This window comes from Thamnophis elegans, chromosome 6 (assembly GCF_009769535.1).
Source record: "Thamnophis elegans isolate rThaEle1 chromosome 6, rThaEle1.pri, whole genome shotgun sequence".
Lineage (NCBI taxonomy): Eukaryota > Metazoa > Chordata > Lepidosauria > Squamata > Colubridae > Thamnophis > Thamnophis elegans.
The window spans coordinates 74,582,260-74,608,708 of record NC_045546.1 but is presented as its reverse complement, the minus strand read 5'-3'; the positions used below and the strand labels follow the sequence as shown (position 1 = coordinate 74,608,708).

Genomic DNA, 26,449 nt, shown 5'->3' with positions numbered 1-26,449 from the left:
TGCAGTATACCACCTCTGATTCAGACCCTTTTAAAAATACTACAAGATTTAAATATATATATATATATATATATATATATATATATATATATATATATATATATATATATATATATATATATATATATATATATATATATAATCAATAGATCAGTGCTAGCAGGACCTCCTAAAACAGGAGTGTCCATTCCATAATGTGGCCCCACAAGATTGTATCCTTTTAAAGGAAATTTGTTATTTATAAACCTTCACTATATTACATATTGTATGAGCGGCCCAACAAAATCCTTCTTCATTCAATGCAGCCCAGGCAAGCCAAAAAGATTGGACACCCATGTCTTAGAAGAGGAGTGGGGAACTATGGTCCTTTTATGACTTGTGGACTTCAACTCTCAAGGATTCCTTGAGCAACGTTTTCTTTCCTTCTGCAAGACTATTGACCCACTCATCCTCTTTCTTCGGGCAATGCAAACACAGAGGAACCAGATACAAGGGGGCCCTTTTCCCTATGAGCCTCCCTCAGTGGATCCTATCCACACGACTTTCCTATTACAGTTAGGTAAGTCCGCCTTCAGTGAGGGGTCGCACAACTGAACGGGATCATTAAGGAATTCAAAAGAGGGAGAACTGCTCAAAGTTCGCTTCTGGGTAGCACCCAGGACTAAATCTCCCCTTCTTGTAGAGCCTGAGCAACAACAGCGAGTGGATAATAATAATGCGAGGTGTTGGTGTCTCGCTTTCCCGTAGGTGCGGCAGGAAGCTGCACGAGCAATTCATCGACCGTGAAAAGGGGAACGAAGGGAAGCGATGCGAAGCCAAACTCTCACGGGCTGAACTGACCCTCCCTAGGGCTGTTACCGTTTTCATGTCCGGGGAATAAGCTCCGCCCCTGGAGTCCGACTTTCCCCTCTGCCTATATGACGCTCTCACCCGCGGATCGCCCCAGACCTTTAGGTGACGCCCGGAAGGTTTTCCTCTCCCAGCCCGGGAAGAGAGAGAGAGAGTGACGGGCGCTCTTGGCTTCCAGAGCGGCCGAGGTGCTGAAGGAAAAGCCTGGCGGCGTTAGCGCTTCCTCTCCGCCTGCTTTCTTTCTGAGACGGCGATGGAGTCGGCGGCGGGGCTGGCTTGCAGCTTGCTGTGCTCCCGAGCTTTCTGGCAAGGCGTCTCCGGCCCGCAGGAGGAGCAGTTGATGAAAATGATGAGCTACGCGCTGGTGGGCTTCCTAGTTCTGGCGTTCGTGTTGGTCCTCCGCGGGTCCGCTGCACCGTACGGCCGCTACGCTTCAGCCTCTTACGGCTGCCTTGTTCCGGCTAACCTGGCGTGGATGGTGCAAGAAGCGCCTGCCTTTCTTTTCCCTGTAATGCTCGTGCTGTGCAGCGGCGGGGACCGTCTCGACTTCTGGCCCAACCGCTTTCTGCTGGGACTCTTCCTCGTCCATTACTTTTACAGGTTGGTGGGACTGTTTCTCTCTCTCTCTCTCTCTCTCTCTGGCGCGTGGTTTGAGAAAAAAAAAAACTATTTTTAAAGGAATATCTTGCTTTTTTTAAGAGATTGTCTTTGAATGATCTTAACCGGGGAACAGGGCTGGTTAATTAGGTGCTATAGAGGTCAGTTTTACATAAAAAGATCATCAGCCAGTATAAATCCCAACCTATGAGGCTCTGGTCAATTATTTCTAGGCAGAATTTGAAAACAGCACTTTTGACAGAGAACATAGATGGCAACATCTGCCAGAGGTGGATTTGGCTAGGGCTGAAACTAACTAACTAACTAACTAACTAACTAACTAACTAACTAACTAACTAACTAACTAACTAACTAACTAACTAACTAACTAAGAAGCTCAACATCTGAAGTTAAATCCTGGCTTTATTTAAATCTTTGTTGATTGGAATAGGATCGTGCTTTTTTTTCTTGATTAGATTACTGTCCTCGTACCTTTTCTTCATCATTGTCACTTTATTCTTCAAAACTATAAAAAGAGAGAAGAACTCAGTCATCAACAGATGCATATAAAAAGTCACATTTTGAGAGGAGGGGGACTGTCAAAAGAAACTCTGGATGGGTCTATATATTGTACTAATTTATTGGGGCTTATTTATTGGATGGCCTTCTATGGAGTATCACAGACAGGTTAAATTTCAATGCGTAATGTAAGCACCGTTTGCAGTTTATAAGAAGTTGCAGCAACCGTATACTTGTCCCTCTGATAAAATTTTAAAACTCAGTTCATTCTTAGTATTGTGCATATGAAGATTGATAACTCCATATTATTCGTTTGTTTGTTTGATTGATTGATTTCCATAGCCATCCTTCTCAGCAAATGCAGCTAAAAATTTAAAAACATTATAATTAAAATCTTAAAAACATTTTAAAACAATAAAAACAGTAAAAAAAACATTGGTTTAAGCATTAAAATGTTCTTAATTATAAAAGACCTTGTTTATTTTTTTTTATTTACTTCATCTCATTAAACATACATTTGGAAAAAAACTTTATATAATCACCATCACAGTATGCAATATCTGAATCAGTACCGTGTTTTCCCGAAAATAAGACAGGGTCTTATTTTCTTTTGACTCCTGAAATAAGCACTTGGCCTTATTTTTGGGGAGGTCTTATTATTTTTGAAGTGCAGGAGTTGGCGAGCATGGTCACCTCATGGCTGCAGCTGTATTGCAATATTTTCAGGGAGGGCTTAGTTTGGGGGGAGGGCTTATTTTAGCTCATGCGCTCAAAAGCCTAATTGGGCTTATTATCTGGGGAGGTCTTATTTTCGGGAAAACGGTATTTCCTAATTCCTTTTTGAAATCTTTGATAAAGCTCTCCCTATTTTTTTTATTAAAAGTTTTTTTAGTTTTATTTTTCAAAACAGACACAACACAAAAAAATCCTCTTTCTTTACATACTGTAGAAAGTGTATCAGTTGGTTACAAAAAAAATCCGTGTGTTTCTTTCACAGTCACCCATGATTCATATTCATTCTAGTATTTTAAATCAAATATATTTGTACATATTACCATCATCCTACCCCCATTATCGTTTGACTATAACTGTTTACACGTCCTTCATCATAAAACATACCAAAACTCAAGACATAACCACATACTGGCATCTCATTTGCTATTTCTAGTATTCCAATAACACTATTCCTTATGGCCTATTCTAGCTAAACATCAATAACATTTAGTAACAAAGTTTCTAATCTTCCTTTCCAAATCATTGTTTACAATTTACATCCAATTTCCTCATGTTGTACCCATACCTATATATACATTGTTATCATTATCTCTCCTTTATTTGACTATATCCATTATCCTAATTTAGTTCTTTTTAATTAATCTTTATATGTAACCAAACCATTTCTCATCTTCCTTTCATAGGTACCATTCAATATTCATATCCAATTACTACTTGTTATACCAATACATATGTATACATTATTATCATTTTCAATTGTTTATTTAACCATATCTATTGTCACTAAATTTCAACTAATTTTAGATTAAACACTTTCATCTATCAGCCTGTATCTTTCCAGTAGCGAAACAGTCTCATGTCTTCTGCCATTTGTGGCATCAGTCCTCTAATCGTCTCCTTAATCAAGTTTGTATGGACTCTTCTTTGCAACTCATTGTTTATTGATTCTCTCATGTAACTTCGATGCCCTTCTTCTTTTTCCTTAATCAACTAGTCTTTAATTGTCAGTGTTGTTATCGATGGTGTTACTAATAAATTTTCTCTCTTTAAATCCATAAGTTATTTTATTTTTTCCTCTTCTGTGTCTTGCCATCTAGGGTAGGGTTCCCATCCATTTAGTTCCCCTTTCCATATTCCACTTTTTCCATTTCCAGACAGAAACCATTCACCATAGATGTCAACAGATTTGATTTCTTTGTAGTCATTTTTCTCTTTATTGCTTGGGAATCTACTCTCTATTTTCCCCATTTGATAAGCATCTCCATCCTTTTCATCATATTTTTCTGTTAGGTGCTCTAATTTTTCAAACATTTTCTCAAATGTATTTGATAATTTCTGTATTGCAAACATTATCTCTTGCAAGCTGACAGTTTCTCTCTGTTGTTGGAAATAAGCCATTGTTTCCAGCTGTTAAAACACTGCTGCTCTGACTTGGAAGATTTTTACAAGGTTACACCTAGGTTCACCATGAGATCTCTGGTTAACGATATACTTCAAAGGAACATTTGTATAAACAAATGGTGCTTTACTTCTTATCACTTTCTATAAACAAACTGTGAAACTTTAAAGTTTCAGACCAGGATAATCAGTAGTGAAAGTAAAAGTATTTTGTTTTCAGTACTCAAGTTTCCAGTCTTCGAGTAGCAGTGTTATCTCTCCCTTTGTTGTTACAATTGTTGCAATTCTCTTTGTTCTTTATGTATCTTTTAATATTCCAAGTTAAAAAAAAGTCAAATTCTTACATGAAATAGAGAAGAAAGACTAAAAGACACATGTAGTGATGAATAAGGAGAAGTTTAGTCTGTAGGTTGTGAAAATAATAGTAAAAATTATAGAAGAAAACTTGATCCATTCATTTCAAACAGTTTGCATAAATTCCATCCATGAAAATAATGTTTTAAAATTAAGATAACACACTGACCAAAACCATCCAAAGCTTAATTCTGCCACTTATTTCTTTTATTCTTAGATTTAAATTAGTTTTAAGTTTTTTATAGGCAGGTTCTTTTAAAATAGATAAAAATTCCTCACCAGCTGTAAACACTTTCTCTTCCGTTTCCTTCCATTTTGGAGCGGTCCCTATTTCGTCAGCCTGGGGGCTGAGCTTTTAATGCCATCTGAGGAACCTTCTCCTGCATCAATCAGGGACTTTGCGATGTCCTGGTGATCAGCAGAATGTAGTCTTCCTGTTCACCTTCGCTACAGGATGGTTTAGGTCCGATTGGACCACCCAGTGATATAAGTATTGGTGGCTATCTCGGAGCATCGAGATTGGGCGACCATTTCGTAGCAACATAGGCTCCTCTTCTGAAAGGTCTCCCTATTCTTTATGATTCTGAGCACACAATTTATGAGATGCAACTTTTGAAGTAAGGTAAAGCAGTTATAGAAATGAATCTCATTCATAACATTTTCCACCAACACAGCACTTGTTGGGAATTCTATCACTAGCTATTGGAGAGAAGACAACATTTTGACTTGAAAGATAATAAATGAACTTGTTTGAAGTTTATTAAAATAGCCTTGAATCCTATAGTGGCAGTGCCTGCAAAATTGGAACAATGGCACAGCAGGATAAAGAAACTGTAACATTGCAAATGATTATGTTTGAAATTCAAAATCTATTAGTTGTGACAGAGAGAATTGAAAAGAGATTGGAGAATATGGAATACAAAACAGAAATAATTGATGAAAAAACTGAGGAAGTTTATCAAATGAAGAATGTGGAGGACAGAGTTCAAAAAATGGAAGAAAAAAATGAGCAAAATGTGGATACTGACAACAAAGTGAGTGTGGTTGGTAATGGCAAGAGCGGAATATGGAAAGGGGAGATAGATGGATTGGAACTCTACCCCAGACTTCAAAGCACAGAAGAAGAAAAGAGAGAAAAATTGATGGAGATAAGGAGAGAAATCTTGACAGAAGCGCCAGTGATAACCAAAGATAAGCTGATGGAAAGAGCAGATGCTGGGTTTCGAGCTTTTATGAGATACGAAAGGAACAACATGTTGCAAAGAAAGGTTCACACAAGATTTATTAAGAAAGTAACTAGAATATTAATGCTACAAATGGCAAGAAATATAAGACTGCACTATTACTGGAAAGATACAGGTTGATGCAATAAAAATGTATAATAAAAACTAAGCTAAATTTCGTTTACTAGTAGTATGTATAAAACGAAGTGACAATAGCAATAGTTAAATAATGATTAATCATGATAACAATACATATAGATATATTAATTTGATAATATGAAATTTTATATAAACAACACATGGAGAATGTAAGAGGTTTAAAAGCTTTATCTAGAATATGTTATAAAGATGTATTGTGATTGGATGATTTTAGGATGATATAATGGAATGTTAACATATAATCCTATTCTAGATTTTGAATATTATATATAAAAGGATGTAAAAACAATTTTAGTCAAATTAAGATTGAGATATAATAATCGTGATATACATGAATATATATGAATTTTAAAAATGCAATTTGATATGAAAAGCAGGTGATGACTATGGAAGAGATGCATATAAATACTGTAACCAACTGACACTCTTTCTACAATTTTTAATGGAAGATGGCTTTTTTTATTTTTATGTTTGTTTCTCTTTGTTCAAAAATAAATAAACATTGTTTAAAAAAAGAGAAGAAAAACTACATCCTTGACAGTGATTTCGTAAAAACATTCCAGGAAGTACTTATTCTCCAAGTAGGTGGAGACATTATCCAGGCATGGGTATGACTCCGTCAGGATCCAATACGACTGGGTCTACAAGTATTAAAGCCACGCCCATGAAGCTCCTCCCCAGAAATAGACTCAGTTGATCCATCGATTAGCTGTGTCTCCCTATCTCTCCTTGCTAATTTCCTTTACCTTTTGCTAAAAATCCTTCAAAATCTTTTCAAACCTTCTCAATTGGCTCAAATTACTATCAATCAAGCCTTTTCTTCGCTCTTTCAGAGCGTTACAGCCTTTACGAGGCTTTTTGCCTCTCTCTGGCTTTGCTGCCTCAGCAGCTCAGAGCCTTCGCGGCCAGCCTACGAGGTTCTCCCTCAGGCTCCCTTATTGCCGTTCATTGCTGCGACGCTGCCTGAAGAGCACCAGTCTTTGATGTTTTACTGCAGCCGGGTGCCAGAGGGACGATCGCTGCAGTCGCGCATGCCGGAGCAGCCTCCTTTCATTGCGGCAGCCACAGGGATCGCTTTTCAAGCCGCCTCTTCTTCTTGCCGCCTACAATTTTTCTCCTGGCGCTGGAGCGCTTGGCGGGCAGCAAACTGCCAGGCGATAAGCTGCCTTGTTGGCTCACCACATCAGCCCTTCCTCAGGGCCTTGTCTACCCAGAAGGCAGTTAATTTAGGCATGAAGACAGCGGCAGCCATTTTGTTTGGGCGGGAAGTCTTCTTCGATGCTTCGGAGTAATCGTGAGTAATGGTGACCAACAGGACCATTCCCGAGGGGGGGATTCACCCAATCCAGTTGCCCCTCCTGCTCCAGTCTCCTCTGAGCCTAGGAGCAAAAAGAGAGGCTATTCCAAGCTTTCTGCTACCAAGCCTGCTAAGGCCCCTAGGCCTGCTCCTCCTCAGGAGGCCCAAGAAACTACTACTCCTAGTGCAGCTACTGACAAGGCCTCTGATCCTGTTCCACGAAAGGCCACTTCCAAGACCAATCATTGCTCTATTCCTGTCTCCGCTCCTAGGGTTTCTCCTCCATCTAATTTCAACCGTATGGAGGACCTCTCCACTGATACCGATGGGGACATCTCTCCCCCAGCTTCTCCCTTAAACCCAGAGGATGGGATTGGATTCTGATTCTGAAGGGGATGGCAGCGTCATCCCGAACATAGATGTGGGTTCCCCTGCCCCCAGGGCTGTCACCATCAACCCTGATGATATGGCTGACATCATAGCAGCTGCCATTGAGCGGGGCATTTCTGCAGGCCTTCAGCATCGGCCTCCTGCTGCTGCCATGCCTCATTGTTCCACTTCCAACAAATCTAAGAGGGGGCATTCTAACCATGCCCAAGGGTGACTTCTGCAAGCGTTTCTCAGCCTTCTGCTGTGGACACTGAGGAGCAGGTCACTCGTGATTCCGACCTGTCAGAGGATGAGGACTTGACCACCTGCTCCTTCTGCCTTATTGGGCCTGTTCAAGCCTGCCTTGTTTCATTCCCTCTTGTTTAAAGCCAAAAGATTTCTTGTAGTCTGGCTTCAAAACCATCCTCCTCCACGGAGGCTGACAAGTCAGATACCACAGACCCCATCTTTTCATACCCTCCTGTCGAAAAGGACATAGTTCCCTCCCCAAAACTTTTTCTGGAGGTTCAAAATCAGAGGGCTTCTCCAGGGCCCCTTCCTTCTACTCTGGACAAACAGTTGTATAATGTCAGCCCAGAGCTCTCTGAACTTTTGGAGGTTCCTTCCAGTGATCTCCCAGTGGTGTCTTTGTCATCACCTAACGTGGCCACTACGGCCCCAGAGGACGCTCTCCGCCCTGAGGACAAACGCTTTGAGCAGTCACTGGTAAAGGGCCATCAGTCTGCCGCATGGGAGGTCAAGGTCGTCTTTTCTGCTTCATTTTTCAACAGGGCTGCTCTTTGTTGGCTAAAGCAGATGCAGGACAGGATCCCTCCTGGAGAGTCCCGTGCTCCCCAGGATATCAACAAGCTCAAGGCGGCAATGGAGTATGCGGCAGATGCCTCTCTGGATGTGGCACATTTCTCTTCCAGGTCCATGGCTTCTACCATCAGCACGAGGTGTCTTCTTTGGCTGAAGCAGTGGCAGGCGGAAGCCAGAGCAAAGTAGCAATTGGTGTCCGCTCCCTTCTCACCTGGTCTGCTCTTTGGTCCTCCTCTGGAGCCTCTCTTCGTAGAATCCAAGGACAAGCGCAAGGTGCTTCCTTCTGCAAACCACAAGGCTGACCCTAAACCTTCTTCTTTCTTCCGCAGGTCGTCCTTTTGAGGGACAGACGGGGGATTTGCCTAACCCCGTCCTCAGCATCAGGCTCCCCTGAGATAAGGTCATCAGTTCCAGGATAGGTCCAACTGGAACTCCCAGCGGTTCTCCTATAGGAAGCCCTTCAAGGGTGGTTCAAACCATACCTTTCGAAAGCAGAAGTGAAATTTCTGACGACCTCCCTATTCGGGGCCATCTGTCTACCTTCATTGATCGCTGGGATGACATCACCAGCGACTCCTGGATCAGGCGTACCATCCGTTTTGGCCTGGCCCTGGAATTTCTTTCTAGCCCCCTGCAGACTTTTGTACCTTGTCCCATCTCCAGGGACATTTCCAAAAGACATCTGGTTGAACTAGCTATCGGGCATCTCCTCCAAATTCAAGCCATCAAGGAGGTGCCCCTTGAGCAACAAAGGCGGGGTTTTTATTCCCATCTCTTTATAGTGCCTAAGTCTTCGGGGGGGTTGGAGAGCAATTCTCAACCTCAAATTTCTAAACAAATTTATAGTCTACAGGAGGTTTAAAATGCACTCTCTGTTGTCCATTCTGGAGAGCATTCGGCCCAATGACCTTCTCTCCTCCATTGATCTCACAGAGGCACACCTCCATATCCCTATTCTTCCAGATCACAGGAAATTTCTCCATTTTTCTTACAATGGGAATCACTTCCAATACCGTGCACCTCCATTTGGTTTATCATTGGCCCTGAGGGTTTTTACTAAGATTCTTGCTGCTCTCATCTCAGTTCTATGCCGATTAGAATTCTCTGTTATCTTGATGATATTTTGTTACTATCTAGGCCATCGCATCAGGCCCGCTGGGACATCCGGCTCACCCTTCAGACCCTAGAGGACCACGGCTTTCTGGTCAACTTGAAAAAGGGTCATCTGCAACCCACAACTCGTCTCATGCATCTGGGGGCAGTGATAGACACTTCTCTGGAACAAGTATTCTTATCCCCAGAAAGGCAGGTGAGCATTCACAACATGGTCTCATCCATCCGCGACCAACAGCCGGTTCTGCTCATCCAACTATCTCAACTCCTGGACAAGATGGTGTCCGCTTTCCACATCATGCCCTGGGCCATGTTCCACAGTCACCAACTCCAATGGCTTCTGCTCCCATATCAGAAGGCTAACTGCAGTTGCTCTTCACACAGAATCCACCTGACCTCGGAGGTACGGCGATCCCTACGCTGGTGGCTCTCCCCTGCCATGACACGGGGATTTCTATTTCATGAACCCCCATGCATCACACTAACGACGGATGCAAGTCTGAAGGGCTGGGGGGCTCACATTTTGTCATACACAGCTCAAGGTGTTTGGTCACGCTTTGACCAGAGGAACAGTATCAACTGGTTGGAGCTGAAAGCCATGTTTCTTGCCATGCTTTGATTCGAATCTCTTGTGGCCAATGCACACATGCCCATCCTTACAGACAATACCACCACCAAAGGACATAAACCGGCAGGGGGGGACAAAATCCCAGCGTCTAATGACTCTGTCTTTACAACTGATATCTTGGGCGGAAACTCTTCTGTTGTCGCTCAGGGCCAAGCACATATCGGGGGTCCAAAACACTCAGGCAGACGTCCTCAGCCGCATGCACATCGATCCAGCAGAGTGGAGCTTACACCGGCGCATCTTCCAACAACTAACAGTCAGGTTCAGGCTTCCAGTTCTCGACCTCTTTGCCTCCCAGGACAACACTCAGTTACCAAGATACTTCACTCGCTATGCAACTCCAGGAGCGGTGGGTGCAGATGCTCTGAGGAGCAAGTGGCCTTTGGGCCTTCTGTATGCCTTTCCACCTACCCCACTCATTCAGAGGGTGGTACGAAAACCACTGGTGGAAAAGGCAGAACTCATCTTGATTGCTCTTTGGTGGCCCCACAGACCCTAGTTTGCCGATCTCATGAACCTCTCCGTAGCTCTTCCGTGGCAACTGTCCCATTTCCCCTCGCTATTCCTCCAGGGGGCGTTCCAACATCCAGACCTTCCGTGGTTGCGTCTCACCACTTGGAGGTTGAGCAGGAAACTCTAAGGATTGCGAATCTGTCTGCGGAGGTCATTCGAACAATTCAAGCCTCCAGACGTCCTTCGACTAACCGCATTTATGATGCCACTTGGACTCAATTCTCTGTCTGGTGTCACTCAAAGGGCGTTATTCCCCTTGAGGCTTCTGTTCCTCATATTCTCCAATTTCTGCAGTGGGGGCTGGATCTAGGGCTTTCTCTGAACACTCTTCGCCGCCAGGTTGCGGCCCTGTCTTCAGTCCTCTCTCTGACTTCTACTCAGTCTCTCTCTCTCATGAACCTCTGGTCCGTCGTTTCTTGAGAGGTGCCACAAACATCAATACACCAACATTACACAGATTTCCTACCTGGGATGTCTCCAAAGTCCTGGAATCCTTAACTCAGTCTCCATTTGAGCCTTTGCATTCTGTGTCCTTGCATGTTTTAACCTTAAAAGTAGTTTTTCTTGTAGCTATTACCTCGGTGAGGCGAGTTTCCGAGTTGGCAGCCTTGTCCATCAGACAAGATTTATGCATCTTTCATCTGGATAAGGTAGTCCTTTGGCTTGACCCGGCCTTTGTACCTAAGGTAAATTCTGTTTTCCATAGAACCCAGGAATTGGTGCTTCCCGACTTCTGTCCTCAGCCATCACACAGGCTGGAATGTAAGTGGCATTACCTCGATGTATGTCATGCGTTACGCATTTATATGAAATGAACTGCTTCTTTCAGGCGATCTGAGGCTCTTTTCGTCAAGTTCCAACCTGGAGGTAAGAGAGGTTCCAAGGTCTCTTCTTTGGACATTAGTCGTTGGTTACGGGCAGCTATTTCTAGGGTGTATTCCGCACTGTCTCTGCCTGCTCCACCTCATATCACGGCGCACTCTACACGCAGCGCGGCCACCTCTGCAGCCTGGTCGTCTCAAACTTCTTTAGAGGAGATTTGCCAAGCGGCTACATGGACCACAATGTCTCCATTCATCCGAAGCTTGATAGCTATGCCTCATCTGATGCTTCATTGAACAGCGCGTGCTACAGCGTGTCGTTGCTACTTAAGTTTCTTATCTTATTCCTTCCCTCCCAATGGGACAGTGGGCTTTGGTATGTCCCATGCCTGGATGATGTCTCCACCTATTTGGAGAATGGGCATTGGTTCCTACCTGATAAACCCTTTCTCAGGACGGTGGAGATATCATCCAGCCTCATCCTGTTCCTTTGCCTTTCTGCCTTTCCTTTCTATATCTTGGGGAGATATAATATCTATCATTTCAGATTGCTTACACAGCGGTCTACAAGTCACTCCTTCATCTATTTCTGGGGAGGAGCTTTGTTGTAGACCCAGTTGTATTATATCCTGACTGAATCATACCCATGCCTGGATGATATCTCCACCGTCCAGAGAAAGGGCATATCAGGTAGGAACCCACGCCCAATTTAGGAACATAGTTTTATAATCAATTTTGCACAATTATGCCCTGGGATAAGATACAGATCTACCTCTCCTACAGAGATATGATTGTTCATGCTGCAAATTAGGGCATATCACATTTTTCAGCCTTCAATTTCCAAATATTGGGTGTGCTCAAAAGTTCTGACATGCCTTGGGGATTGTAATGATATTGGTTACTTTAATATAATTTAGATGTGCTTGGAACGGGTGGGTTTCAACCGGTTCGCGGCGGTCCCCGCGAACCGGTTGGTCGGCGAACCCGGAAGTAAGTAACTTCCGGGAACGGCGAAGGGCCCACCCGCCCACCCACGCTCCTTACCGGTCTTTGAAGGCTTCTGCGCTTCCACGCAGGTGCATGGCACATACAGCGCCTGCGCGAGTCTCCGCAAGCAGCCGGATGGCACATACAGTGCCTGCACGAGTCTCCGCGAGCAGCTGGAGCATCGCGCAGGTGCTAAGATGCATGCGTGAACTGCACGTGTGCACGAGGACGCTGCCGGCCCCGTTCCAACCAAACCGGTTGGAACAGGATTAGCAACCCACCACTGGCTTGGAAATACAACTTTTGAACTTTTTGTTTGTTTAAATTGCATCATAAGTATATTAGAGTAATGGTACCACCCAAACATAAGACCAATACCTAGATTTTGCAACTATACTAAATATGTTATTAATTATTTTCCCTATTGATGCATATAGCCAATTGCCCATATGTAAGGGCCTTCTTCAAAATATGGTGGATTTGTCAGATGTCAAGACTTGGTGATCTTTCCAGAGTTTCAAACTTCTTTACTAATGTTGCTCAGCTTAGTTTCCTTGCCCAGTTTCATTTTGTGTTGCCTTTTTTTGTCACTTTAGCAAATTCTTTTGATTACAGGAAACAAACCATTCACTTTGAGACCTCTGTTCCCCTATATGGGTACTATAGAAATCATCACATCTTCTGTTTATTGTTAGTTCCAAAGGGACATTCACACATAGTTGATTACCCCTCTTTTATTTAAATTTCCAGGGCACTCAGCTTTTACTTGCACTACCTATTAAATAACCAAGATAAATGTATTTCTCCAAAAGTAGAAAAATTTGCTATACTACGCCTAAGCTTTGTCCAAAAATGATTGGTAATAGTTCTTATTAGGGGATAGTTTTGTGTTGTTTATTTTATTGATTATATTTTTATTGGTCAATGACTGAAATTGTTCAGTCAGGCTGGTCTAGTTGTATCAACATTTTGACAAAATTACTATTATTGTAGTTACTGCTGACAAGTTATTAAACATTCCTTGAAGGCTGACGTGAGAGCTCTTTTTTCCACCTCAAACAATACATTCAATCATGAAATTGTAAATTGTGTGTGCTCCATCACTGGAGGTTTTCAAGAAGAAACTGGACAGTCATAGTATAGGGCAGTGATGACTAACTTTTTTGCGTGACCCGACAAATGCGCGCCCAACAACAGCGCGCCCGACAAAACCGCGGTGATAAAACTGTGACATCGACAGCGTGCCCACAAAGGCGCGTTGACAAGAGCGCCGACAGAAGCGCGATTACGGTTAAGGTAAGAGTTAGGGTAAGGTTTAGGGTTAGGGTTAGGGTTAGGGTTAGGTTTGGGGTTAGGTTTAGAGTGCGCTTCTGTCGATATGCTGTTGTCGTCATGCTTCTGCGCTCATTCGTCGGCGCTCCACCTGCTTTTGGTGCACAATGGCACAGTGGGCCCATTTTTCGCTCTCGCCAGGCTCCAGAGCCTTTCTAGGATCCTGGGGAGGGCAAAAATGGCCTCCCCCCGGAGGCCCTCCAGAGGCCAAAAAGCAGCCTGTTTCCTGATTTCTGGGTCCAGAAGGCCTGAAAATCAGTTGGCCAGCACATGCCTACGCGCCAGAGCTGAGCTCATGTGCCCACCAATATGGCTCCATGTGGCACCTGTGGCACACGTGCCATAGGTTCATCATCACGGGTATAGGGTCTCCTGCTTCTACAATATGCACTAAATATTTCCGAAACTTAAATATTAGTGCAAATTGTGTGTGTGTATGCCATGCATACATGTATGTGTATTTACTATTAATGTTTCATCTTTTGAGGTTTTTTAAATGGAAAGTGACCTAATAGTACAGTTTTGCTTTTGAAAATATGCCTGTGCATAAGGGTGAATTACTGTATATTTCTGCAATGTTCGAAATTACAATTAAGTAAAAACATTATTTTTCATGTTCCAGATCATTCATCTTTCCTTTCTTAATCCGTGGAGGAAAATCAACACCACTTTTTTCATTTGTGTCAGCATTTATATTCTGCTCATATAATGGGTATTTGCAAGGCCGGAGTTTAACTAATTATGCAGAATATTCATCCAACTGGATAACAGAACTACGTTTCATTCTTGGTGAGTCAGTTCAAGTAATACATATAAGGTCAGATTGTCAACAATTGATCTTTGTTTCTTATCCTGAATGGCTTAAATAATCTCTGTGTTAAGGTATGTTTTTTTTCCCCTTTTGCTCAAGATGAAATAGTACCTTCTTGAGAACTGCATTCCTACTTACTACTGTTGTGAAACAGAAGTCATGGAGAAACAAATGATTCTTTTTTTTAGCTATTTAAATCAACAGAAAATGTAGTCACAAAATATTTTCCCAATGTTATTTCTTTTTGTGTTTCTGACCCACTCAAAATGGCTTACATGGCACTGTTTTTTTTAATTTTACCTCTAAAACAACTGCTGAGGTAGACTTTGTTGAATGAGAACAACTAATCTAACAAAATCCAGTGGGCAAAGAGAATGGGCAAGCAGTTGTATGTCTTAGCTATTGTCTAGTAAAATTAGCATTGTTTATGCAAGAGGCAACAAGTAAATCAGTCCTACTGAAATGTTGAGAAAAGCTTTTAGTTGGGCGGTATCAGTATGGCAATTCTAATCTATAGGAATTCCTTGCGTAAGGACCACAGTTAGGACTAGCAATTCTATGGCTATGTGGTATGGTTGTTAAGAGGGACATCACATGAGTGTGACTTGCAATTTTACTGTAGGCTATTCCTTTTAATCTGCTTGTTGGAAGCTGCCTTGTTAGAACTGTGCGAATGATGATTGTATGACTGCAGGACACTGCAATGATGGCAAACAGCTGCTGGTTGCAAAATGCTTGAATTTCAATCTTGTGACTACAGGGATGTTGTGAAGTGAAAGGACTGATCATAGTTTTTTTTCAACATTGGAATTTTGAACGTTGCAAAACTGGGCCACCATTAAGAAATAGTATTTATTGACCAAGGGTGACCGGACGCACAAGGAATTTGTGTCCAGTGCATAAGCTCTCAGTGCACACATACAAATAGCAGAGTGATAAGTCATAGATCATAAATCAGGAATGAAGGTGAATATACATGTCGGTCATAAATCATAAGCTACAACAATTGATAAATCATAATTTTATTTTATTTATTAGTTTGTCAAACATGTACAAGATAGCAAGTATAAGTATGAACATGGACATGCACAAAGGAAATGAATACAAATAAATGGGGATAGTAGGACAGGGACGGTAGGCATGCTGGTGCGCTTATCCACATCCCCTTTATGGACATCTTAGAAATGGGGTGAGGTGTACAGTAGACAGTTTAAGGTTGAAGCTGTGAGGGTTTGAGGATGTAATAATGGAGTCAGATAGAGCATTTGGACGGTTTACCTTGAGTTTGTATCGATTGTTTGCCTACGTATTATTGTGGTTGAAGCTGAAGTAGTCGTTGACAAGTAGGATATTGTAGTAGACAATTTTGTGTACTGTGCTTAGGTCCGACCGCAGGTGGCACAGTTCCAGATTATCCAAGCCCAAAATTTCAATCCTGGTGGTATAAGGGATTCTATTATGAGCAGAGGAGTGGAGTACTCTTCTCATGAAACACCTCTGAACATGCTCGATTGTATTAATGTCCAAAATACAGTGTGCATTCCAGGCAAACAAGCTGTATTCGAGAAATGGTCTAGCAAAGGTTTTATATGCCTTAGTAGCAGTACTGTGTTGCTGGAGAAGAAGCTTCGCAAAATTAGGTTAACAACTTTTAATGCCTTTTTGGCAATGCTGTTACAGTGAGCTCTGGGGCTTAGATCATTTGAGATGAGTACTCCTAGGTCCTTGACAGAGTGAGGATCGTTTCCGCCCAACTTGTATTTGGTGTTCTGATTTTTATTGCCTATGTGTAGGACAGAGCACTCGTTAGTTGAGATTTGGAGTTGCCAAATGTGCGACCATTCTGACACATAGTCGAGGTCTCTTTGTAAGGCAACAGTATTGTCGGTGGTATTAAATAATTTGACGTCATCAGCGAAGAGGACACAGTTGCTTATACTATGATTGCAGAGGTCATTTATGTAAAGCAGAAAGAGTGTGGGTCCTAAAATGCTGCCTTGGGGGACACCGCTGTTGACTGGTGCCGGGTTTGATAGGGCCCTCCCTATTTTGACTTCTTGTTGCCTGTTTGACAGGAATGTGGTTATCCACTTGCGCAGGGATCTGGAAATGCCATAAGAGCTTAGTTTTGACAGTAGTTTGTTACGCACCACTGAATCAAAGGCTTTGCAGAAGTCTATATAAATTGTGTCTGTTGCTTTACCCTAGTCAAAATGTGTGGTCCAAATGTTTCTGCAGTGTAGGAGGTGCAGATTACAAGACAATTTTTGAAACTAAACTGTTTGCTAAAAAGCAGGTTGTTTTTCTCTAAGTGGCGGGTGATGGATTGGTTTATAATCGATTCCATGACTTTACAGGTCATGCAACACAATGAGATCGGTCTATAATTTTCTACTAGACTAGGATCTCCCTTTTTAAAGATAGGTATGAGTGTGGCTAATGACCATAGGTTGGGCAAGGAGCTGGTTCTGAAAGATGCCTCACAGATGTGCATAGAAGATTGTGCATAGATTGTGACAGTGACAAGCTTTTTAAAGAAGTAGGCACATAATCCATCAGGGCCAATAGATACAGATGGCTTTAGGTTGCGTAGTGCCATTTCAGTGTTATCTACTCTGATATGTAGTGTTACAATATCAATAATATCAATATGTAGTAGATAGTTGCAATAGTTGTGGTACAATTAGGAATGTGGGGCAGCAATCACTGCTGTTGACAAAGACTGAACTGAAGAACGTATTGAAGAACATGATTAGCAAACAATCCCACATCCACTTAAAATTCAGGCTTGACAATATATGTTTGGGTGAGTGTGTTGTTAAAATGTTCAGCCTTGGCAATAGTTCTGGTCTTTTTAAAGTCAATTTTATGTCCTTTAACAACAGAATAATCAGAGAAGCCATCGAGATAGAAAAATGACCACACAGCATGAACAGGCGGGACGATACCTCCCGCCTGCCAGCCATTTGGAAGCCAGCCCTTATTGATAAACGAGTCCCTAACATGATGAATGACACCAGGCCCACACTCAGAAAGACCAGAAGCCAGACTGCAACTGCACCATCAGCCACTTTAAACCCCTCCTATCCTTACATGAAACACAAACCCCCAACCAATCAGAACACACCTCCACCCAATCAGAACACAGAACACAGCCAAGCTCCCACCCAATCAGCTCAAACCCCCACTAGCAGTTAAAAGGAAGAAACAGCCGAGATCTCATATTGCTCCTGGAAGCACGAAGCCTGAAGATGACGAATGAGACTTCGTTGAAACGTCGCCAAGACACCTCCAATTTTACGCGGGAGAAAACCGGAATAACCAAAGACAACACAAATATATGCTATTTACATTATTTAAAAAAATAAAATCCCACATTTCAATTCATTGCTTTCAAATGTTTATTCCAGGGACTGTGGCCTGGCTAGGTGGTCTCCTGATTAACATGCACTCTGATTATATTTTGAGAAACCTAAGAAAACCAGGGGAGACTGGGTATAAAATCCCAAGAGGTAAGATTTTCAAATGTTTAATTAGTTTAAATATTTTTGCATTTAAGTATTTATTATTATTTATTTAATAATTATTCTAATTATTATTTGCCAGAACTTCAAACCTTGATTCCCAATTTCCTTGTTAATTGTGATTGCTGCAGAAGTTGATTAAATAATTAGAAAGTATGCTTGTGAAGCAGAATCACCTTTGAGTTAAGTTCTATCCCTTGTAACTTAGATAGATACATCCGTGATGTTTTTTTCTGGCATGATATGAAAATGGTTTGCCATTGCTGCCCCCCCCATGGCATGATATTACAATTTTCTTATTTCTGGCTAACTTCTCCCGTAGGATAATGAGTTTACAATATAACCCTGAAAAAAAAGAGTTGAAATCTCTCTTGAGTTCATTATAACCACACAAGTATTTTCAACATAATGTAGATACAGATAGTCCTCGTCTTACAACAATTTGCTTAGTGCCTGTTCAAAGTTAAATGGATTTCCCAAAAAGCATTTCTGATCTGGATTCAAAGTTTTGACAGCTGGGCTCCCGTAGTCACGTGATCACATTTTGGGCAATCAGCAGCCAGCCTGCATTTACAGCGGTTTGCAGCATTTAATGGTCAATTGTCAGGATTTACAATGCATTATAGTTGTTTGTAGTTAAAAAAAAAACAAGCCATTGCAGAGAAACGTTTTGCTTAATGATTACCATAAAATGTCATAAAATCGGGTTGGTCACATAATGCCACCCTTAACTACTACTATAACATATGATCATAATTTCAGATTTAATTGTAGTTGTCAGTTGAGGACTACTTGTAAGGCTATACATGTAGTAGATAATGTTACACATTTTCCAAAAAATTACCCATAACAAAGATCATTGAATATTTGATAATCCTTGGTCTATAACTCCAGTTTCTTCCAATATGTATGATGTAAGTTTATTTGGATTCTTCTTAAAGAGATGAGAGCTCAAGATGCATTCAGTATATGTTCAGCTGGATTCATGCATAACATGACAATGATTTGTTCATTAAAGAACAATTGACTAGATCCACACAATTTGTTATAAACCATAGCATACAAAACACAGTGTTTGGGTTGGTTAGATGGCAAGATAAAACTAAACTGTGTTATTAGATGCATGAGCCAATTTGTCATTTTTAAAGGTACTGTTGACTAAGAAAAAATAACTTAAACTAAATATGGAGTTGCAAGAAATGCTGGTAGAAATAAGAACACTTACCCCCATCAAACCATGAGGAATATTCATCAGCTTTCTGAACAAGATAATCTTCATCTGTTAGTGGTGAAGAGGCTACTCCGGTGTTAAGTCTCATAATTTATTAAGAATGTTTTGCCTAGCTGCCACTTCAAATTTTGTCTTGAAAAGCTGAGCATTTGTGTTTCACTTTGTTTTATCAATACAGTTTTAATCAATATTTTTCATGGCAAGACCGTGAAGAAAACCTGAAACGTAGCTGACAAATTCCAGACTTCAGTGTCCCTGCCTGCTATTGGCTTCTTGAAAGATTAGAATATAATAAGGCCTTGTGTTTCTCTGTTTTTTTTTTGGGGGGGGGGGAGAGAAAACAACAGTTCACTTGCTTCTGGTTTGACCCAGCAGATTTTAGTTAAATTTTTCCTTCTTTGCTTTGTAGGTAAAAGGCCAAATGGTGGGTGTAAGGAGTAGTTTATTACCTAGGAATTAGCTGCCTATTTTTCCACCCAGTTAGGCCAATCTGAATGAAATTCACAGTTTTATTAGAGCAGGTTTGGTAAAGAATGATGTAGCAGATAGGAAAAAAGCAAATACGACAAACCCAAAATAATATGAAACATGTCTCCTAGCCACATTGCTCTTTGTCCAAAGGCTTGGTTGGTATCTTGTTAAAATAGTGCAGGATTACGGTATGTTTCTTGCAGGGACGTGCAGTCAGGGGAGGCAGGGCCTCACCACTGTCAGCATGAAAAGAAAAGAAAATGTAAAAGGAAAAAGGCTGAGCTAGTTGCTGCCAGAGTCCCAGTGGATGACTCTGCTTAGTGCTTAACTGTTTAAAAAAGCCTCTAAAAAAGTGCCCTCTACAGGAGGAGGCGGGAGAACCACGTGCCTCATTTAGTCTGACTTTATGATCACTCGAGCAGAGTTAAGCAAGGGTTAAAAGCCGAAAAATTCCTCATGTAGATGAGGCACGTGGTTCTCTCGCCTCCTCCTGTAGAGGGCACTTTTTTTTAGAGGCTTTTTTAAACAGTTAAGCAGAGTCATCCATTGGAGACTCTGGCAGCAGCTAACCCAGCCTGACCTCAGCAGCTCTTGCCTTTTTCCTTTTACATTTTTACATTTTCATCATGGCAGACAAGAGCAGAGTTGAAATCCTCTGTGAAACAGCTGGAAAAGGTATGTGGGTCGGAGGGAAGGGGAGGAATTCAAAATTAATGTAATTTGTAAGTAATTGTATTATTGTAAGTAATGTGTGTGTGTGTGTGTGTGTGTTTTATCTGCCTCTGTTGGCCCATGGGCTGGCACTTTTTTTTTAATGTTTCGGAACCATATCCATAAATAAACGCATTTATTGGGCAGTAGGAAATCCCTCAGCTGGGAAGTGTCTGAGTTGAATTTGGCAACCCAAAACTGTTAAAGATTCAGCAGGCATGTTTATAATCATTTTCCATTTCCTGTCTAAGTGAAACCACTTTAAGTGTGGTGTGTCTTCATTAATATAATCTGCCCCTTTCTCTTTCTGATGCTGTTTTGTAGGAGAGGGGAGAAAGATGGGTTCTCCCTTGTTGTGGTAGAGCCCTTCAGAAAGCCCTGCCACTGTGTCTGACATAGAGGTGTCCTGGACACAGCGCCGGGGCTTTCCGGCTTTCGGGACACCTCTATGTCGGACACAGCGGTGGGGCTTTGGCGGGGCTTTCGGAAAGCCCTGGCGCCGTGTCCGCCATTGAGGCGGGACGCCTCTGTTGGACACAGCGGTGGGGCTTTGGCGGGGCTTTCAGAAAGCCCCGGCGCTGTGTCCGCCAGAGGCATCTCATCTCTATGGTGGACACAGCGCCACAGCGTCCGAACGCCCTGCCGCTGTGTCCGACATAGGGCAGCTTTTGCCCGCTTGCCTCATCAGCCATAAACCTCACCGCACGTCACTGGTTTCTTGGATACAGAGGATGAAGCCAAAAAGGGGGATGGGGGGGTGGAGCCTTCTTCCCCAAACCAAAATACAATTATAACCGGCAAAAATATCTGCCAACAGAATTTAATCTAATGCATTTTAAAATAGCGGTACCACAAAACTAGGGAGAATTAGGATCTTGAATGTTTGGAATAAAAATGATAATCTTATGATTATTTCTTTTGCTTTAAAGGAATGGTTCCATCGTCTTTACAGAGGTTTTAATGCTTGAAAATGGTGGTGTGGACTAATTTCCTTGATTAATTTCATATTCACTATAGACATAGTTGAAAAATATTCAAGACAATTCCAGTTTGCATTTGTTGAAGTATATAAAGCTTTATTTGTCAAGTCAATAATTGCAACTTTTTTTTTTCTGTAGGAGGAATGTTTGAATACGTAACTGGAGCTAACTTCTTTGGGGAAATTGTTGAGTGGTGTGGATTTGCATTTGCATGCAACACATTAGAAAGTGCAGCTTTTGCCACTAGTACATTACTGGTATTAGGAAACCGAGCGTATGCACACCATCAGTGAGTTTTCCAAAATCTTAATTTCTCTTGAATGATCATTTGAGTTTATACGAATACCTGCTGCCTATATATCCTGAATTTATTTATTAGTGGCTACATTTATTTTACAATTTGTTAAAGAAAAAAATAGATACTCAGAGAAGATTCTCAGAGATGATTCACACCCTGGTCAATGTCTCTTTGCACTTCTACCATCAGGCAGACGACATCAAAGTATAGCCAGATGAATAAACAGGTTTAAAGATAGTTTCTATCCTTGGGCTGTGAGACTTTTAAATACAACCATAAGCACTCCATGCACACACTAGTTTTTCTTTTTTTTCTCTTTCTTTTTTCGTTTCTGTTATAATTTTGCACCAGTGAGGTTAAAACCAATTTCGTTGTATTTAAGTACAATGACAATAAAGATTATACATAGACATTAAAAGTACATTTCAATAAAAGATCAGTCATTATGTTAAAAAGCCAGCTATATAAAACCAGAATAAATCATCATGTAAACCTGAAATATCACTAGAAGCCAAAATAACAGGACCCCATCTGATTTACGTTGTCGATGTCATGCGTGCAAATTCACTGGAGAAATCAACGTTGCTAGGAATGGTTAGTGGGTCAAGGAAAAGGGACAAGCAAGAACTTGCTGGCTTGATACCATCAAAGTTGATGCAAAGTTGAACATCCAACTACTGAAAGAAGCTGTGTTTGGTAGGACAGCATGGAGAGCGCTTACCTATAAAGTCATCAAGAGTCAGACACAACTGAACAGTTAAAACTATTACTAATTACATTAAAAGCACCATATAATTTAAACAGGTAATTTGCAAGAACGTTCATATTAATATTCCAAAGTAAACCTGCCTGATTTCATACACTTTTAAACTTTGAGATACCTACCACAACCATAACATACCCCTGGGAAACAGGGTTCCACCACAAAACCGCGCTCGACTAAACCGCGCCCGACTAAACCGTGTCGCTGATGTCATCAACAGGGCGACAACAGTGCGGAGACAGAAGCACGCTGTAAACCCTAAACCTAAAATTAACCCCTAAACCTAACCCCCCCTAAACCTAATCCTAAATCTAACCCTTAACCTAACCCTAAACCTAACCCTAACCCTAACCCTAATCCTAACCCTTAACCTAACCCTAACCCTTAATCTAACCCTAAACCTAAACTTAACCCTTAACCTAACCCTAAACCTAACCCTAAACCTAACCCTAAACCTAACCCTAAACCTAACCCTTACCTTAAGTTGAATCGGCTTGCTTTCAAAGCGCTATTTAAAGCACCCTTCTTTCTCCGCGCTGACTGTTGTCGCCCTGTTGATGATGTCAACGACGCGGTTTAATCGAGTGCGGTTTTGACGGGTCACGGGGAAACAGTGGGGCATGGATGATGTTCTGCCCCTTCCTTGGGTATTCAAGGAATATCAGTAAACATTTATCCAGAGAATGTCCCTTGAAGCAGTAGAAATGATGTTTTATTGATGGATTTGTGTGGCCATATTTTCAGGTAAACAAGCTTGTCAAATAACCAGACTTTTTGTTTTGCTATAAATATTTTTAAAATAATTAAAAGCCAGCCGTTAACTTCCCTTGTGAATTTGTTAGGTTCTGTGAATTTAATGAGGAGGGAATGGACTTATATAGAAACATATGAAAGAAATGTGATTTATAATGATCTTTTCTGAAATTTTAAATTTTAATTTTTTTTTAAATTTGAGAAATATCTATTTTAAATTGATGTTCCAACTTTCTATGTTGGATCAGATGCCTGAGAACTGAGCAAACATTTCCTGGTTAACAACATAATTTTACAAATCTTTGCAAATATTATATAATACACCAGTTGTCACATGTTTTAAATCAGCTATTACAGTTGCCTGTATTATTTTACTTTTATTTCATGTTTTTAGCTGTTTTCATTTATATCTTATATCTCTGTCCTTTGGCTATAATAAGGACTCATTCATTCACCTCTGTTTTATTTATGTTTTTAATATTTGAAATTTTGAGGCCACTTATAATATTTTCCTGATACAAGAAACTTTTTAAAGGACACTGGAAGGATTTTATGAACTTCATAAATAATTTGGAAGAATCACTTTGGATTTTGGCTAAACTAATATCTTTCTGCTAGCAATATCTTCTGTTTAGTGAGTTGAACCTTTAAAGAAGCACATCATCAATTGAACTCTTAAAAGCAGATGTATCTTTTTCCAATTCTTATAAAAACCTGAAAAGAAACGTAACAGTAACACTTCTGTTCAGATTTTTATAAGAACTGGAATGATGTGCTTCTCTAAAGGTTCAGTTCATTAAACCAGCGACATCCTTTTTTTCAAAAGTCTAAAAGTCAGGCTTTTTAAAAAGAATAGTTTTCTTGATTTACAGTATACTGGTTTTTATTTGACGGTTAGCTCTTTTGAACGCCATATAGGCAGAAAGATGTAAAGTGAAAATCATAATAGTTTGCATTTAAAAAATAACTGATTTTTGTGATTGGTAAGAAACATTCTATCATAATGGTATACATATAACATGAAAAAAATACACATTGACATTTCTTAAGAATTTGACATGTTCTGAGTCAAACCATGTGTTCACTTACTTCTTCTTCTTCTTCTTCTTCAGATGGTATCTCAACAAGTTTGAAGACTATCCACGTTCCAGGAAAATTTTAATTCCATTTATATTCTGAATCAGAATATTCAAAATTTTCAGCAATGGGTTCTCTCCTCGGTTGCTGGGTGGGCATGGCTATGGTGGGTGTGGCCTAGTCGGCCTCCTGCACCACAGCCTGGGGGGGGGGCTTTTCACCTTCACCATGCTCCGAAGGCTTTCTTCGAGCCTCTAGGAGGGTGAAAACATCCTCCCCCAGGCCCAGAGGCCTTCCTGGAGGCCCATTTTTTCCCCTTCCCAAGCCTCTGTGCAAACTTACCTCGCATCCAAAATGGGCCACATGGAGACTCCTGGGAGGGGTATGGTGGGGTGGCAGGGGCATGGTGTGGTAGGTGGGGCCATCCAGGGGTGGGATTTGGAGGTTCTCTGAACCGGCCATAATGTTAGCTACAGGTTCTCCCGGACCTAGGCGAACCCATAGCAGCCCACTCCTATTCTGAATTCTCTGTCAGACTCTGTGCTTTGATTCTATATAATGCACTACAATTGTGGGGGGCAGGAGAGGTTAGTTAAAGCAGGCTTTTTATAGATATTTTTAGGTAAACTCATCACAATGTTAACATTGCATTGAGTGATGTTATGATTAATTTTCCTTTTCTAATGTTAAAAGAAAAAACCAGCAGAAAACATTCCTGTTGATTATTAGTAGTTTTTTTACTGAATTTTAATAAGGAGAGAGAGCTCATGTTGTTATAAAAAAAGTCATATCTTATATCAGAACATAGATTTGAAGATGGAATGTTCATTGGAGTAGATAGTTATCTTTATATCATCTTCCTCTCTTCTTCATCTTCTTCTAACTATATCTGTTTCTATCTTTCGTGTGTGTGTATGGGTGTGTGTGTGTGTGTGTGTGTGTGTATGTGTGTTTGTTCCAGCATAATTGTGGAACACCTTGAGCAATTTCAACCAAACTTGGTACACAGATGACAAGCCCTGTGGGGGTAAGACACCCCCGAAATGTGTGTGTGTGTGTGTGTGTGTGTGTGAAGGTGTTCCAGCATAACTCTAGAAGGTCTGGGATTTTAAGGAGAGCAACTATGGCATCCTAGAGTGGCAATTGTGCATAATGTCATAGGACGGGAAGAGAGCCTGATTACGCCCGTACAGAAGTAGGTTTATGAAGGGAGCCTGATTAGGCCAGTGTGAAGTTTCCAAGAGTTGGCCTAAATAATTTACGAGCCTCCAGACAAAGTTCAAAGAAAACACATTCATGAGGAGGAGGAGCCAATGTTGCAACGTTACATTGTGCGGACTCGACAGTCCAAATCCGCCGATGACACCTTTGCCCCTGGACGGTCCGGCAGGACCTAAACTGTCCCGAAGAGATGGTGACTGGGAAGACAAGACCTTGCTGGTCGCAGGGACATCGCAAAGTCCCTGATCGACCCAAGGGAAGCGCTTCCAACCGGCGGCAAACAGACAGCCCCCCCCGGCTGACATAGTTGAAGAAGGCTCCAGAAAGAGAAGTGAAAGTGTTTCCATCTGGTGAGGTTTTCTTTCTTTTCTTTTAGAAGATTGCCCTAAGAAACTCTTTTCTTAAACTAAATTAGTCCCTTATGCAAGAACAAAGTGGCGTATTTAATCCCTATTGGACTGCCTTAGAAAGTTTTTTGCTCTTATCTGTAACGATGTTTTGTGGATTGAAGCGATTGCAATGTTTCCTGTCTCTCTGTTTGAGGTGAAGGGATCTTTTTTTCTCTATTTCTTTTTACTACCTTAACTTTTTTGGCTTAAATTATTTTTTTTTTATTTTAATAAATTTCTCCTCTTAGTTGTTACAATATCATATTAAAGATACTCAAGGAAAAAAGTCTTTAAAATAGTCGAATCTGCCACTTGGAAGCCCAAGTCTGAAGTTTCTTTTTTCTTTTGCTGTTGTAACAATGTATCCTTTGTTCACTCCCATCTGACTACACTGACTTTGCAACAGAAGGGTTTGGAACTTGTTTTTAAAACTTGATAAAGACCCAAGGTCACAAATAGTGTACTGCTGGCACGTGTGGAAAATATCCTGGCAAGAATTGCAAA

General features: G+C 41.2%; 1 protein-coding gene across 1 annotated transcript; it reads left to right on the top strand.

The window, feature by feature from the left end:
- Nucleotides 1-792: 792 nt before the first annotated feature.
- Nucleotides 793-24,530, top strand: SRD5A1 (steroid 5 alpha-reductase 1). The gene is made up of 5 exons (XM_032220194.1): nucleotides 793-1,449; nucleotides 14,339-14,505; nucleotides 17,938-18,039; nucleotides 21,583-21,733; nucleotides 24,371-24,530. Exons 1-5 carry the CDS (start codon nucleotides 1,103-1,105, stop codon nucleotides 24,435-24,437), a joined length of 834 nt encoding a protein of 277 aa, XP_032076085.1. The 5' UTR covers nucleotides 793-1,102; the 3' UTR covers nucleotides 24,438-24,530.
- Nucleotides 24,531-26,449: the final 1,919 nt, after the last annotated feature.